The sequence below is a fragment of the Marmota marmota genome, unplaced genomic scaffold, assembly GCF_001458135.2.
Source record: "Marmota marmota marmota unplaced genomic scaffold, marMar, whole genome shotgun sequence".
NCBI lineage: Eukaryota > Metazoa > Chordata > Mammalia > Rodentia > Sciuridae > Marmota > Marmota marmota.
Window position 1 is genome coordinate 16,065,141 of NW_026000005.1, and position 16,839 is coordinate 16,081,979.

Consider the following 16,839-nt stretch of genomic DNA (forward strand, 5'->3'; position numbering starts at 1 on the left):
GGGGGGGGGGGGGGGGGCGGTGACAACAACATGGAGCTAATCAAACCAAGCTGACACATCTGGTCCTCCAAGAGAAATCTGTATTGGAGGGAGAACAGCCATTCTCAACTGGCGAAATAGTGAAGTTCCCTTGTCCTTATTTTGTTTAAGAAAAATAAATAATCTGATGTTAACTCATTAAATTATTTTTGATGAGTGCTTGGCTAAAAAAAAAAAATAACAATGAAATTATAGTCTCCCAAATTTGGTGCATTAAGTGTCCAATAATAATTAGGTATCTGATTCAGCACCACCTTTCACAGATTGTGATACATAGAAGGTGGCTAACGAGGCTCCCTGAGTTTGCACCATTCACCTCTCTCTGGGTTTGTATTTTCAGTGTCCTCTCCCTGCTTTTTTTTGTCTGTTGATGCTAAGTATGCATTCTGAAATGTCTTGCAATTGCTAAGAAGAAAACTTGCTAGATCTCTTAAAGTTGGTTGTATTCAAACTTACAATGCTATCTTTGAATACCTATTATCACCTTATATTACTAATATAACAGGTTTCTTAAAGTTACCTCTACTTATATTTAAGATGATATTTTGGGGAACCTAGTTTCATTAAACCTCTCCAAATTTAAGTTTTCTTATTAGTAAAATTAGGAGAGGGGGGAGGGCGGAGAGAGAGAGAGAGAGAGAGAGAGAGAGAGAGAGAGAGAGAGAGAGAGANATTAGTAAAATTAGGAGAGGGGGGAGGGCGGAGAGAGAGAGAGAGAGAGAGAGAGAGAGAGAGAGAGAGAAGCAATTTGAGATTCTTTTTACTTAAAAAACTCCATAGTATTACTGTTGATTGAGAAAAGGATTCCACTCCTCTTGTGTTCATTTGCTCCCTCCTTTTCTTTTGCTCCAGCTATCTCCCTATAAGCTCAAATGCTTCTTTATTTACAAATATTGCTTCATTAGTCTCTTGCCTTTATTAGGAGCATTAGGAAAGCAAAATTTTTCTAGTTCAAGGGAATGTATGATCTTGTTATGAATGAGACTCCAGTGCAATGAGAATTCACATGGAATTAAGATACATACAATGTAAACAGAGGTATGAAGCACATTCACATGATTTAGATTCTTTAACAACTACAATGATAATGTTTAATAAAGGGATTCTAAGTACTTTTTAACATGAACTTAAAGCTACAGCTTCCAAAAACTTGTAGACAATGGTCACAGGTATTTGATGATCAATGTTGCTTTGGTAATGCTAGCAAAAGCTCTGCTTTCGTTGTGTATTGTATTTTAAAATACAGATATATATGTATATATTTTAAGGATGACCAGGAGGATTTTTTTTTCTTCCCTCCCTCAACATTGATAGGAAAGGAATATATCTTTATAGATTTAGTCTATCTATATCTTTTCCTCTATCCATCTACCTATCTACCTACCGACCTATATAATCCAAAGTCTCTCCAAAAGCCTGGTAGTGGCAGAAAATAAATGTTGTTTTCTATTTTACCTGGGAAGAGCCGTGATTTTCCCCCATTTCTCCACACAGAATCTTCTTGGGCCATTACTCCCTCGGAGAGAAGCGAATCCTTCATAGGGAATGCTGGATGTGCCTGTAACAAACTATCAATGCAAGAAAATAGAAGGGAAAGGTAAAGCCAGTGAGAAGTGGCCCAGAAACACACTGCATCATTCATGAGCAGAGCTCCTAAGGAGGAGCAGGTGGGAGTACCAAACTTCATAGGCATATAGTAACACAACACATAAACATGACGAGAAGAGCACCAAGAAGGGACTGTGCATTATCAAGGAAAGTGGGATGTGGAGGGCTTATAGAAAATAAAGCACCCTGTGCAGCTAACCAGCTGAGCTGCTAAAACCAGGCATATTTCCATTATAGATGAATAGGGTAGGTATATCAACTAACTTAATCTACTTAGTATTGGTCCCTAAAGTTGAGGTGAATTAAAAAATAGATTTCTGGGTCTATAGACTTGAGGCTCAGATTCTTGGTCCAAAGGAGCCAAGATCCAGTCTACTTGTAAGGCTCTGCCTGAGCATCCAAGAGGCTTTCCCGTGTCTGGTAACTCTTAAGCTGCAACCAAATAACAATTGCCCTAGATAACTATAAATACTACAAAACAATTTTCTCAGAGCTCTTGAATGTTATTGTTTTCCAAATTTGTAGAAAGTTAGATGAAGGAAAAGAAATGACTCTTCATCGACAAACTGGATCCCTTCTTATGGGATTGAACAATCTCTTTCCGCTCCTAGGTATACTGGCTGCAGAGGACCCTGCTGGAGGGACCCAACTGTCTTTAAGGCAAAGGTTGTCCCTAGGATTTTGGGACTAGAGTTGACACTTCCTTACAACTCTCATATAATGCCTTGACGAGGCTGGGGATGTTCTGATGGCGATGAAGTCATAACCACGCAATCCGAGGGGTGTGGAAATGGTATATCCCACACTTCTATATAAAAGTGTGTATTCATGAAAAATACTTAGAAATTGCTAAAGATATGTATTTCCAACAATAATTATATCATTGCACTAAAAATGTTACCTAATGGCATCTTACCTGTAACAACCTTAGTCGTTGTTCATTGTTGAATCTTTCCACTGCAGCCCAGAACCACCGAATTACAATATGATTGTCATGGTAACCTATCAAACCAATAATGAACACCATGTTACTTTGACTCTTCTGCCTTAACCCACTAAGATACATGACGACAACAACAAAACCCCAGACATAGGTCATCATCTTGGATTCTTTAAATGTTGTTTGTAATTTAAGACTAAGGAATAGCACTGTAAATGTGATCATATGAGTGTCAAAAGTTAAATAAAAACAACATAAATGAAACCAAGAGGTCTCTGTTTTTATTTAGTGGTCACTAAATGAAAACGAGTGGCAAGAAGAACAACAAATGAGTTATTTTAGCGTATCATTTCTGAAAAATATATTTGCTGTTACTGGAACTGCTTAACTCTTTGGGTCATTCAGATAAGAAATAATTTTCAAGTACCACTTGGTATGCTCTGTACAAAGCTTGGAGGGTACAGTGGCAAAGAAAACAGACCCTCACAGGGCTTCTGGCAGAGGATAAAACATGTTAATTAAATCATTTGTATAAAGAAATACATAACTATGAGCTCTTCTTAAAGTCATATATATTTTAAAACCAAATTACTTTCATTTTAATTTATTAATCAAAAGAGACAAGAGACCTTTAATTCCTCCAACAAATAAATCCTAATTAATCATCAACTAAATTTTACTTTTATTCCATACTTTAGTAGAATTTAATGAAACATCAAAATTATCATCTCACAGGTAGGTTAAGGCAGTGGTTATGGGTTCCAAAATCATTCAGTGAAAAATAATTCAGTTTAGAGACAACACTGGCAAGGATAGGCATAATTAATGATTCAAACTAATTGATAGTTATATATTATGTGCACAAAAGCTACTTTAAATTCTGAGTCAGCAGTCCCCAAAAAGTAGGTGAGTAGATACTCTTTTAACCAGAATGTTTTCATTTTAAGGTTTGCCATTTCATTTGTGATGTATAGTCCCATTTGGAGAAGAAAGAGATCCAAGAGAGAGAGAGTCAATAAAAATGGATTTGGCATGGTGACACACAGGTTGCATGTCCAGTCTACTTTGATAAGGACTATTTGGTACTGAGCAAACAGTAGTTCTATCTATAAAATAAGTGCATTATAGCATTAAAGTTTTTTGACCTCATGAATCAGCCCTTTTTGCTTCCACTTTTGCTATTTGTACTAACCCTTTTTTGGTAGGAGAAGGAGTGAATGTGTCTCATATTCTCTCCAAACAGCTGCCATATGAACATATGGCCAGTGGCAGCTTAGCTGCTTTTTCATTCAGTGCCAACCAGTTGGGTTAGCAAGCGTGGCAGCTGAGTAGAGGGCCCTTTTCCTGCTCCTTCCTAAGGTTCTCATTTGATAAGATTTATAATAACCATATAAATAGTTCCTTAATTAGTTGGATATAGTGAGTAAAACTTTATACTGTGTGAATAAAAATATGGTTGATTTGATTAACTGCATTGCTATTAGATTCTCCTGGGATGAAGGAATGAGTAAATAATATTTATGGTACAGTGCAAGTTACAACAGCCAAAGCCATATACGGATCATACGTAGGGCCAACTGAAAAACTTATTCCAGCAATTAGATTCAGAAGCAGCAGCAATGGAAAATGCAATTTAATACAGCCTTTCAGAGAAAACAGTCAAGCAAAGCCAGCCACAGAAGAGGCAAGAGCTGGAAGAGCCAGGGGTGGGCAAAACCAAAAGCAATTTAGCAATACTAAGGCATTTTTTTTTTTACAGCAACCATAAAACTGTTGTTGTTTTAAATGTCTGTTTCAACTTACAAATAACTAGAGATCTGTTCAATTCTCAACTTACTCTGCCAAATAGTTAACAGTGATGCAAAGCTTGTATTTTTTACTATCTGGGCTTAGAACAACTGCTAACCTCTTAGATTTTGAGCTAAAAGCAACAACAACAACAAAAACTACCACCAAACAAAAAAATAACTCTGAACCAGAAAACACTGGTATTTGTGATGAGTTTCTGAAAACTTTCTAACTACAATATATTTCAGAAAATGTATTCTTTCTTTGATTAAAATTATTGAACAAAACTCTGAACTTATTGAACACAACTCTGAATTACCATTTGAGTCCCAGATTTAACAATCAAATTTCAATAGCTTTGGTCCCAGTAACTAATTAAAAATTTATACTGATCTGCAGAAATCTACTTCTAAAGCTTCCAATCTAAACGAATTTTTTAATAGTACCTTTTCCATTGAACACAGTGCTTGAATTTAGAATGGTTTTGCCAATAAGCTTGTTGGATTTTGAGAATCTGTCTTGTTTCAATCAGGTGTTTCAACCATTGCAATTGGTAAGCGTGGAATGGATGAACTGGAGAAAAACCGTGCTGACCCTTTGGGGTGTGTCCCCAGAAGTTTTAGAATGAAAATGGAATAGGTGGAGTTTGACCAGCTGGATGTTACCTATCTGATGCTTCATTAACACCATAAAATAATTAATTAGTGTTCTTATGGTCACATTTAGTCACCAACAATTAAAGAGTTATGACATCTTCTGATGGTGCATAAACAAGCCTTCCCCCTTTAGACTGATGAAGTAACTAGGGAAAGAAGGGAATGTACCTTGCCCAAGGTCTCAACAAACCTATGGTTAGAGTACAAGTGCTTTGTCTGTCTTGTGTTAAGAATAGCAAGTTGGACCATGCCTCCCTTTAATTTGAAACTTAAAGTCCATCCATCTATAAATCAAATTTTACCTCCTCTATATTCTGTGTTATTTCTCCAATCACTTAGGTCTATTTCAGCTGTGCCTGCGATGACCAGTTCCAGTTCTCTTGCATCAAAAACAGATACCAGCCTGGCATCCACCACCTGTGGAATAAAAAGAGTACAGGGCATGGCTTAGGAGCATGCAGAAATATCAGCTATCATTAAGCCTCCCCAGAAAAAGAGAGCACAAGGAATTTGGGAGATACTATGGGTGCACCCTGTATGAGCATTTGAAATACTATAAGTTTCTCTACAAGTATAAGGTATTTTTTAATAGAAAACTGGTTAAGATTGGCCCCACTAAAATTTTTATTTTGTCCATGACTATACCATCCTGAACATGTCTGATCTCAAAAGCTAAGCAGGTTGTGCCTAGTTAGCCCTTGGATGGGAGAATTTTTGTTTTACAATTGATCACTGATTGATCCAATTTATTTTCCTCTTTTTGAAAAGATCTAGTGCTCCTAATGAAAAAAAAATCACATGGAATACAGGTGACAACTCATTCTGACCCTCACTTACAGTCTTTTCACATGAGATTTGATTACCTGCATCTAAACATGAGTAAGAGTCATGACTTATATGTTATTAGTGGTCATTAAAGCATCAAACGCTACTTGAAATCAGGTCATAATATTCAGTTTAATGATCTCTTGTAACAAGTGCTTAACCGTTTGTGTGTGTGCTATTGAAATATAAAGGAAAAATATTGAACTTTTAAAATTAAAAGAGCAACAGTAAATACAGCAAAAGAGAAGATAGAAATGTTTCACCCAATTAAAGCACAGTAGGACAGACCAGGGCATCACTGCACTTGTACATCATTGCCCCCATGACTGCTGGTTGTCTTTACCTCATAGAAGCCACGCACTAAGCTCTCTGTTTGTTGTACCACACCCCTCTCAATCCTCCACTTCACCATCCTCTCGATGTACTCCTTCTTGTTCTTCTCTGTGACCGGGATATTGGCACCCCCTGGCTTTAATTCTCGTTCAGTAATCTGAGATTAAAAAACAAAAGAACTGACCAGAAAGTAATATGCTTGATGTTATAACACCTAGCAAAGACAGCTAGTTACCTGTCCTTGTACTGCGGTGCATCCTATGAACGCAGCACATGCATATAGAGGCACTCAGTAACCCCTAGACATTGAGCTAATGTTTGAAAGCCTCAGTGGTTAAAAAAAAATACAGGGGTGAATGGTTAAGTTTTAAATCCTGACTAACAGTGTGAGTTTTTAATCCAGATGGATTCCAGATACTCATCCTTTGCTATTTGAATGTTTGACAGAAACCATTTCCACAAATTCCTCTAAGATTTAGAATCAACTGTACCTAGAGATCCAATATTAAACTATAGATTTATTTAGGGAAATAGATTTGCACTCAAGTAAATGTTGAGAACTCAGTTTTCAAAACACATGAAATTCAGAAAAAACAGCCAAATATTAGTGTCTAATAAGAATTAATACATAATCTTTGAGAAAAAAATTTTAACCTATCCTTCCACCAACTTTGAAATATAACCAATGTGTTCTCTGTTTTCAAGACTTCTACAAGATATTGTTTACATTCCCTCAGCTTCAAAACAATCAATTTTAGTTCTTAAATATGAAAGAGAACTAAATACATATTCCAGCTATATATTTGAATATTCAATTCTAGGACAGCATAAACTATTAAAAACTATATTCTATTTAAGACATATTCTAACCTTTTTTTGTAGATAGTTTAGTTGGAAATAAAAGGAAGATGGCTTATAACATAAAGGCTTATTATAATCTATAAATGAGAACATCTTAATCTGCAACTGGCATTAAAATAATTTTGTAATTGAGATTATGGTAACTGAATATAATCTTGGGTTTAAATCACCCAGTAAGTCACAAATAAACAAGCATTTGATCATAGCCATGTTTGATCAAATTTTTTCACCAATAGCTTTCAGTTCCCACACAGAGATGTGCCCATACACACCTGCCCAAAAACTTCTTCATTCACAGTGAACGTGAGGTCTAGGATGTCGTGAATATCATTGTCTTTCATCCACTGTAAGCTCTGGTGGAATTCTTCATCGAGATATTCTAGATCACTCAGGTCACACAGACTAAGGTGACAAACAGAAACAAATATGTAGGCATGGCTATTAGCAAAAATCTAGAGTCATGAGAAAAGAAACTACGAATTAATAACAAGAATAAGATACACGTAATAAGCATATTCTTAGTCAAATTCAGTAACCAAATTGGTGAAATAACTCAGAAATTTGGTATTAGTTTAAAAATTCTGGATATATAAATGGCCATAGGAATCACTTAGCTTGTCTCTGCTTTTATATATAGAACTGAAGGTACAAAGAGTGGTTATCATTTACACAGTCATCCAAAATTAATGCCAGATCTGGAACTGGAACTTGGGTTGACAACTTGGATCCAGTATTCTTTTTGTTGTTATTGTACTGGGAATTGAACCCGAAGGCACTTTACCACTGAACTACATCCCCAAGTCCTTTTCATTTTGAGATAAGGTCTTGCTAAGTTGCTGAGGCTAAGGCTGGTCTTCAACTTGCTATCCTCCTGCTTCAGCCTCCCAAGTGGCTGGGATTACAGATGTGCACCACTGTGTTCAGCTGGATTCAGTATTCTTTTCATTATATTGTACTATCTTAAAATATTGTTCTTCTACTTTGAACTTATACACACACATACACACACTCGCACACACACACACACACAGAGTATCTTTGCTTTTCATTTTTTTTTATTAGAGCTTTACAGTTACACATATTAGTTGAGTTCATCCTGATACACACATACATGCATGGAAATTGATTTCAGTTCACGATTCCCCCCACCTCCTTTTTCCTCCTTTTCTCCCTCCCCTCTCTCATTCTCCTTCCTCCACTAGACTTCCTTTTGCTCATCTACTAACTTATATTTGACTGTTTTTTTATATTATCCTATCCGTTACTTCCTCTTTCCTTTATTTGCTTTAGCTTCCATAAGAGAGATCTTTGATTTCTGAGTTTAGCTAATTTCACTTAGCATAATATTTTCCATTTTCATTCATTAGTTTTTTTAAGAATAGATTCTGTGACTCATGTTCACATACATCTCTCTTTTCTTCATGATTTTTCTTTTGTGACTCTGAAAAGAGCCAAAGAACCTCTCTACAATTATAATGACTTTCTATATTTCTTTTTTCTTTCTTTTTTTTTTCTTTTCCATTGCAGGGACAGGATCTATGTGAGGTGGAGTTACTATTATATACCTTGTTATAAGGTGGTAGTAACTAGTTTACTATAGTTATTTTGAAATTTCCCTACGTCAGATCAATTTCAAGGGTCATTTTGTTTGGTTCATTCTAAAAATTTATTAGCTACTGGATGAGCTTGATGTTGCTGGTCTCAGGAGTGAGTGGTCTCACTAGGGAGACAGGTACACAGTATATAATTTAATATAAGGTGATTACTGGCAATATAGGGTAGATTCAAGCACTTTTTAAAATGGATGAGGTAGGTATGGGGAACTGTCAGAGCAAACAGGAGTGGCACAGCATTTGCTTTGACTTGAATATTGAGGTAAATCTTTTTAAAGCAGATGATGCCTACATTCAGTCTTTTGGGATGTTTAAAAGCCAGAGAGACAAAAATGAAATGACTAAAAAGGAAATGAAGAGGAAAAAGAATAAACATGAACAAAACACACAGGCATTAAGTGTAGAACACTCCCAGCACATGGGCAGCACCAGCACACTAACCACAGTACATAATATCCAGAGTATGAGGCTGCAAAGGTGGCTGGGATTAGGTCCTGAGTGTCACTTGAAGGAGTATGGTGATTCAGAACTACCAAAGGGGTTTAAGACAGGAATGACATGATCATGTGGGAGTGGTAAATTATAAATCTCCTCTGGAAGCCACAATGTAGATGATTATTTAAAATGGGATTGAGACCACTTCAGTCATCTGGCACAAATAAGATAAAGGTTCTAATTAGGGCAGGCCATCAGAGAGTAATTTGGTAAATTTGAGAATTATTTAGGAAGTAAACATGCAGAAATCCGTAAATGGATTTGTATGGAAGAGGTCTAAAATGGGGTGGCAAATGAACTCGTGTCACAAGCCAACTCTGATTAATTAAAATAGTCTTGAGTGCTATAAACTTGAAAAGATTTCTGAGGCCACATGAGCTTAGTGGGGAAAAGTATCATAAACGATTTGTAAACTATTCCATGGGAATAAGATCAGATATGGGAAAGAGTAGAAAATGTACTCTGTGTTTGCCATCCCCGTTTTAAGGATCATTCTTGATTTCTGACTAGTTGCCAAGAATAGGAACATAATTAACTGCAACTGGACACATGGGGGAAGGTATATTTTTAGATCAGGGAAATGGTGAGTTTGGCTCTGACCATGTTGATTGTGAGGTCCCTGTGAGACATCCAAGCAGAAACATTCACAAGTTGACCATGTGAGCTTGCAACTCAAGAGAGATCAATTCTGAGGGAATCCCCAGGATGTGAGACAAGTCTTGAAATTTCCCTATGCTGGCCTTTGAGCCAACAAAGCACAGGCCAAAGATGAGAGCTTCAGGAACATGGAGATCTCAGGGCAAGTGAGAGGAGAGGCTGATAAAGGAGACAGAAAGGTAGGACAAGAACTGGGAGACCAGAGTGTCACAGATGCCAGGGGAGTAGAGACCCAAGCATAAATGGGGTTGGGGCAAGTGCTCAATGGTATTTGAAGCATCAGAACGGTCCAATCAAGTGGAGCTAAAAAGTCCTTGCAGATTTTCTTTAAAAATCTCCACATGTTACTGGTGGGAAAGAACCTAAACTAACATGCGTTGAGGGTATGAATCTGGGGCATGTGTGAACAGTGGTATACCTTTACAGGAAACTGAAATGAGAAGAGGAGAGGTAAGGCAGTGAAAGGGGAAGATGTGACAGGGACTAGGGAGGAGGAAATAGTCCCCTGGCTCAGTAACAGCTGTGAAGATGTTGAAAGGGAGGCAGAAAGCCAGGTATCGCAGCAACTTGGGAGGCAGGAAAAGCCCTCCTACTGACCTCCCCTGACCAAGGGTGCATAAGAAACATTTTATTTGCATTCATTTGAGTTCTAGGCTTCTGTTTTACAGAAATCAGGTCCATAGTTTCAGTAAGGGAATGAGATGGATAGAACCAAGCCATGTTTTGGTGCCTTCCCACGGCAAATCTGAGCTACCACTCCATAGGCAGTTGCCCTCTGTTCAGCCTTGGAAATTACTACATACAGACTATAAGACAGGAATGGGGTTTGCCCTACATTTTATAACAATTGCAATCTATCATGGTGATAACAATGAAGAAAAGTTCTATGAATGCTTAATTTTCATCTGCAATCATAAATTGCTGTTTTGTACATAGAGAGATCTCAAGAAAAACATGGTGCTGTCTCCCCCTAACAACCACACCCAATATAAAACCAAATCAAAACAAAGGAGAATGAAAATTTGACTGAGAGTAAGAAGTTGAAAGTCTGCATGAAGAAAAACATAAAATACATCTCATAAAGGACAGGGGGCTGTGACTCACCAAGAAGAACCCACAACTATTTTATTAATAATCAGCATTATACCACAAGAATTCCAGGGCTGTGTTTGAAGTACAACCATTTTGAAGAAACATGTGGGGTTGCAACAAATGAGAATAAATTAAGAGTAGAACAAAACTAAGACTTTGGTCGCTAGACAGGAATAAAAGGTCAGAAGCAGGGAAAACACAGTAACTGTATTTGAAATTGTATTAGTTTCCAAAATCAAAGCCACTGTTCAATTTAATAACAGCAGATTTGCAATACTGAACAGATATTTAAGGAGTCTGACAGAAGACTCTTCAATAAACACTGCATTTTTACATGCTAATTACAAAAGCAACAAAAAATACACTTACATTCTGAGAAGAGCCTTATAAAAGGGCCGTGTGAAGAAGGCATCCAACAAATACTGGTGAATTAGTGCAAGACCGAGGATCCTACCGCTGAACCGGAACCTACAAGGAAAAACATGAAATAGCTTACAGAACATGGAACAGCTTTTAAATGGTTCTGTTTGCTTTATAGAATGCGTTCTCATTCCAACCACTTAAGTTTATCCAAGATTAATTGCCTACTAAGTTCATGAGAATTTGTGTGCACCTTGGATTGTCTCCATTAGCCAATAATTCATATCTACATGTTGAAGAAATGTGTCTCACTGATATTGAGAGACGAGGTTCCACCTTTACCCTGTGTCAGTAATGTCATATTGTAGCATCCCACATCTGACAACATGAATCCCCCATTAGCATTTTAGTGAAATTTCTCCAAACCATTTCTAAGAGATGTGGATGGGACAAGGGAAAGTAGAGAAAATGTCCCCTTCTAGTTCACACGTGTGACTATTAGTCGGGTTGTCTAATACAAACTCAGTTGCAATTCTCCTTTGAGGAAAAGCCCAGTTTCAGACTGAGAAAGTTCCCATCACTGTTTTTTTTTCAAACCCCATTCCCAAAGATAACGACCACTCTTCAAGAATTATGCATATGGACATTTGGGGGAGTTTCCTCTTGGGACATTCTGTTCTCCAAAAATTTCAAAGCTCACTTCTATTCTGAATCAACTTGGAAACTTTATGACATATATATGGTATGACTCGTTGGCTGATCCAGATGTACACTTGTTTTGTTTATCAAGAGTATCAAGTTTTTAGTTCCTTGAAAGTCTGTTGCCTTCTAAAAGTATAAATCCAGACTGGGATTCATTATATCAATTTGTAATTTTAGTTTCAGGCCACCATTTGAGGTGAGTGCCCAGCAGCTTTGCTTCTCTGTATTTCCACTTATGTTAAAACAACTCCAAGAGCCAGTTAGGAGGACTTCTATTTAAAAAGCCCTCCACCCACTGATATTAATCTCATGACTCAAAGAAGTTTTCCCCATGAGTCCTACTCATGTTCTTTGTTTTTTGGTATTTTTTTTTTTTGTTACTATCAGTAAAAATGAACAGGAACAAGTTAGTAGGAGTTATGCAAATATTTAAAGTCTACAAATGCAGGGATTTAAAAAAGAAGCAAGGACATTTGAAAAGTGCAATTAGAGATTTTCAGAATAAATGCCTCCAGATGGGAATACTAAATCGGTTTTCCTTGATGATTTTGTGTGAGAAATTAAGAAAGTGGCAATCCCTGTCATAAACTTCAAGTGGTTCATAGGGTGAATGGAGCTCCAGCTGTCCCAGCACCCAGCCTACCAGTGTCAGCCACTTCCCCAAGAGCTACCAGAGACACAGCCTGCCCTCCTGCTCAGGACCTCCTTTTCACCCCGACCCAGTTCAGAGTTCAAAGACACCCAAAGGTGCAGAGAGGTATCTAGGTTTTTTTTTTCTGGGAACCTAAAAACATCTGTAACTTTTTTCTGATGGGGTAAAGCTTTTGAATTCTGTCCAACTCACTTAAAATTCATCTTACGTAACATAATCTATTCCAAGCTTAGAGATGGCTTGTGTATTTAAATTTGACAACAAAAATAAGAGTCAAATGAGGTATTTAACTGATATAATTTTTGTTTAAGGGGAAAAATGTTAAAAGAATGTGGACTTATATTTTAAAAAATAACATCACAGAAAATCAACTGAAGAAAACTTACAGAAAAACAACAACAATAACAACAACAACAGCTACTTACCATTCATGATGATTGTCTACAAAAGCAGACATGGGACTTATTTGTACTGTGTATGTATCATTGGCTGAATATTCAAATAAGCCATAATAGGGGTTAAAGAGTTCTCTGGATACCAGGAAGAAAAACTCTCTGGAAGGCCCACTGTAATCCAGCCTGTAAAAGAATCCACAAAAAGAATAATCAGTTTTTATTTTTTTCTAGATATTAGGCATATCTTCTCCTGATCTCAACTTTCTACAGAATGTTCATTATAAGATGAATTGTTTACATACCAGGACTGTCCAAAGTAAATTGAACAAATTCCTAATCTCACCATGTCTTGACCCAAAATAGTAAATGGACACTTATGTGGAATATATCTAAAATGAAGGCATCAACCTATCAGATGATGCATAAAATATACAATAATGATTTTAATAAATATGTATAGGCATTTAAAAATGTCTGAGGAAAGGCTATGGGGAAAGGGAGTGCAGTGTGGAAACTATTTACACAGGGTAAAGCCAGAGGGAATCCATTTATGGGACATGGCATCCATTCATGGGACACTGAGTCCTCATGGAATTTCTGGAACATTTTTGAATGAGGGAAGAAAAAGACTTTTGTGAATCAGGGAATGTTACAAATACAAGGCTCCCTTGGGATATCACAGCAAAAGAAAAAAAAAGAAGGAATAGGATGCAAAGGAAAACTTTGAATTATAAAACATCACAGAAAATTAAAGAAAACATGAGGCTGCATAAACCTCTCTAAGAAGGCATTTGAAGAGGCTCTAACTTTAGCACCTGAACTACACTGTAAATTCAACTGTACTGACAGAGACATCTGGGTCAATGTGAAGTAGAAGAAAAGATTATGTTGAGTTTTAGGAATGACAAGTGGCCAATAATGCTGAGAGCAAAAAATGCAGTAGAGGGGAGTTTGCAAGAAAGCAATTTGATCTGGTAAATTTGAGCTGAATGATATAATTGCATCTACCTATGATAAAACACACACACATAGATTCAAAGACAGGAAGGAAGGCAGAGAGGGAGTAAAAGCAACTGAGAAGTTGGGGTGGTAGGATTATGGGTGACTTTTTCCCCTTAACTTGATTTTCTCTATTCTGTGGACCTATTGCTTTTTTCTTCTTTCCTTTTTTTTTATAAAAAAGAAATCATCTGAGTCTAATCTACTCATGAGATATGTGATATAGAAAAGGATCATATTATTGGCAGAAGAGGGAGTTGGGAGACTAGTAAGCAGAATAAAAATGGCTCTTACCTGTCTTAGTAGAGAATCTAACAGAATTTACACAGTACAGACTCCAACTATTTGCCTACTACTTTCTCAATTTTTGCCTTATTTGAATATGTTATTTCACATTTTGCTTTAATTCCATTTTGATTTTCAATGTAGGCTTCACTTACATACGATTTATGAGGTTTCACTATGCTAGCTCTATTCCTAATATACATTAAAAGAAATACAGAAATGTTAAATAAAAACTGTTGATCTTTGCAGCAGTTAAAACCTGTTCACATACCACCAGTGACGTCAATGTGCTCACACCCACACCACACTGACTAAAATCCTGTGCGTGCAGAAAAGTGCCAATAGAGCAGACTCTCGGGGCCAATGGGGACATGGTGGGCCTGCCCCTGGGAGTAACTGAATATAATGCTGTTGACAGTGGCCCCAGGATAGGGGGACTAATGTTGGTTGCCCTGGGGACTCCCAAAGCAGCACTCTGGCTATCCCCTGGGTGCAGGGATGTACAGCCAATCTTATGCAACCTGCTTGTGGCTTCCTCTCTCTGTCCTACTTCTGGCTTCTAATGCCACCAAGAACAAGTAGAGCACTTCTTCCATTTGAATGTTCTTTATTACTCCATCTTTCTTTCAACAAATACATTTTCCAATTACATTCTAGGTACTAATCTAGATCTCAAAGAGAAACTCTTTCAAAAAGTCACTTTCTGCTCTTACTTATGTCTCTATCTCACACTTCTGCTCTCTTCTGCTCCTTCCCTACCCCTGAGCATGTCCACGTCCTTCACCCTTCTGTCAACGCAGGGGCCATGGCCATCTTAGACTGAGCAGAACACTTGAGATGAGGTTTTATCATCACAGAGCTCAGAAAAGGGTTTGGAAAGTCTTGGATGCTTTTCTCCACTAATGCAGATCAAAATTAGCGCCTTGTGGGACAGCCACTTTACTTTTTGAGCCACAATGAGCCAGTCAATCAGTTTAAGACTCCAAATCTTTTGTCTATGCTGTTTTAATCTGGGGCTTCCCGTCCTGTCTGTGAATAGTTCTATCTGTACTAGACACAGACCAGTAAAGAACAGTGTTAAATTTTACTTTGTGAGACTCTGTTTCCTACATCTTTCCATAAAGAGAATGCTAATGGATAAAGACACTGTAGGATTTATTTTGTCCAAACCCCTCATTTCACAGAGAAGATGGAGACTGGAAGAAATCATGGACTTGTATCAAACAGAAGCCGCAGACCTTCAAACAGGTGTCCTGACCCCAAATTTAACATCTGTTACTCTGAGAGCTTGCCCTTCTGGAAAATTTAAATGTTTGTTAAGACTGAAAACAATATTGTGTATAGAGCAGGGGTTAGCAAACTGTGGCCTGCAGGCCAAATCTGCCCCACCCCCTAGTTTTGTAAATAAGGTTTTATTGGAACACAACTGTGCAGTTTATGTGTAGTCTATGGCGCCACAATGGTGGAGTTGGGTAGGTGCCACAGAAAATGTTTGGTGGGCAAAGCCTAGTATTTCCTATCTGGCTTTTTACAAAGAAAAAAAAAAGAAAGTTGCCAACCACTGTTACAAAAAGAAGAAAGGAGGAGGAAAAAGGCCACTTTATTAAAATATCTAGTTTACTATAAATCCTCTTCTTTAGAGTTATGATCTTTCAAGAAAATATAAAATGGCTCCAACATCCCAAGAATATATCTAATCTCAGGGAGTGGCCTCAACTACTAGATAGGAGATGCTTAAAGAGCATCAGTCTATTTGGTCACTGCTCTGTTGGGGTTTCAGACACTACTAAGGCCCACCATACATGAGGATCACAGACAACTGAAAAATAAGGCAAATTCTAAACAGGTCAGTGTTCTTAGAGAGACAAGTGGTACAGTAAAGTAAGTTTGTAACTTTCAGCTTTAAAATGCAGGTTGTTTCTGAGCTATATCTCTGATTGTTAAATAATACTGCACTTAACCACAGTGCATTATAATAATCCATTTACGTGTCTGCCTCCCCTACAAACACTACCATACTTTAACCATACTGAGAGGAGGCACTGTATCTTACTCGTATTTGTATCCCAAGTCCCTTGCCTGACACACATTGTTACTGGAAACGTGGAACTCTCTAATTTTCTAAAGAAAATCTGTTATTTCCATTGTTATTTAACATCTAGCAGAGTGAATGAGTTTGCACTAGTTTGCTATTTAGTGGTTCATGGATTGTGACAGGCATAAGTAATGCCAATCCCTTAAAGACCACTCAGTCATAAAACATTGCCCAAAATCACACAAGTGAATTGTGCTTAGGAAGTCCTCGGTGCAATAGCTTCTAACATGGTAAGTTTATTAAAACAATAAAGACCCTGCTGATTGGTTCCTTTTTTATGACAATAGCTGAATCTAGCTGAAGACAAATGACTGGGATCCTGAGGAGTAAAACTGAAAAGTAAAACTACTATCTATCTATCTATCTATCTATCTATCTATCTATCTATCTATATGTATGTATTTTTTCCCCTCAAGAGAGAAAAAAGCTAATAGCTCATCTAAG

At 37.3% G+C, this 16,839-nt stretch overlaps 1 protein-coding gene across 7 annotated transcripts in view; it reads right to left on the bottom strand.

Moving 5' to 3' along the window:
* The window catches only part of Hecw2 (HECT, C2 and WW domain containing E3 ubiquitin protein ligase 2), a 363,407-nt gene that overhangs the window by 19,632 nt on the left and 326,936 nt on the right, over positions 1-16,839 (bottom strand). For all 7 annotated transcript variants that reach the window (XM_048808215.1, XM_048808216.1, XM_048808218.1 and 4 more), the window contains 7 exons: positions 13,047-13,199; positions 11,277-11,375; positions 7,323-7,452; positions 6,200-6,346; positions 5,334-5,448; positions 2,564-2,649; positions 1,495-1,607 (listed from right to left, as the gene is read on the bottom strand). In XM_048808215.1, coding sequence (XP_048664172.1) covers positions 1,495-1,607; positions 2,564-2,649; positions 5,334-5,448; positions 6,200-6,346; positions 7,323-7,452; positions 11,277-11,375; positions 13,047-13,199 — 843 coding nt within the window. The remainder of the gene's footprint in view (positions 1-1,494; positions 1,608-2,563; positions 2,650-5,333; positions 5,449-6,199; positions 6,347-7,322; positions 7,453-11,276; positions 11,376-13,046; positions 13,200-16,839) is intronic.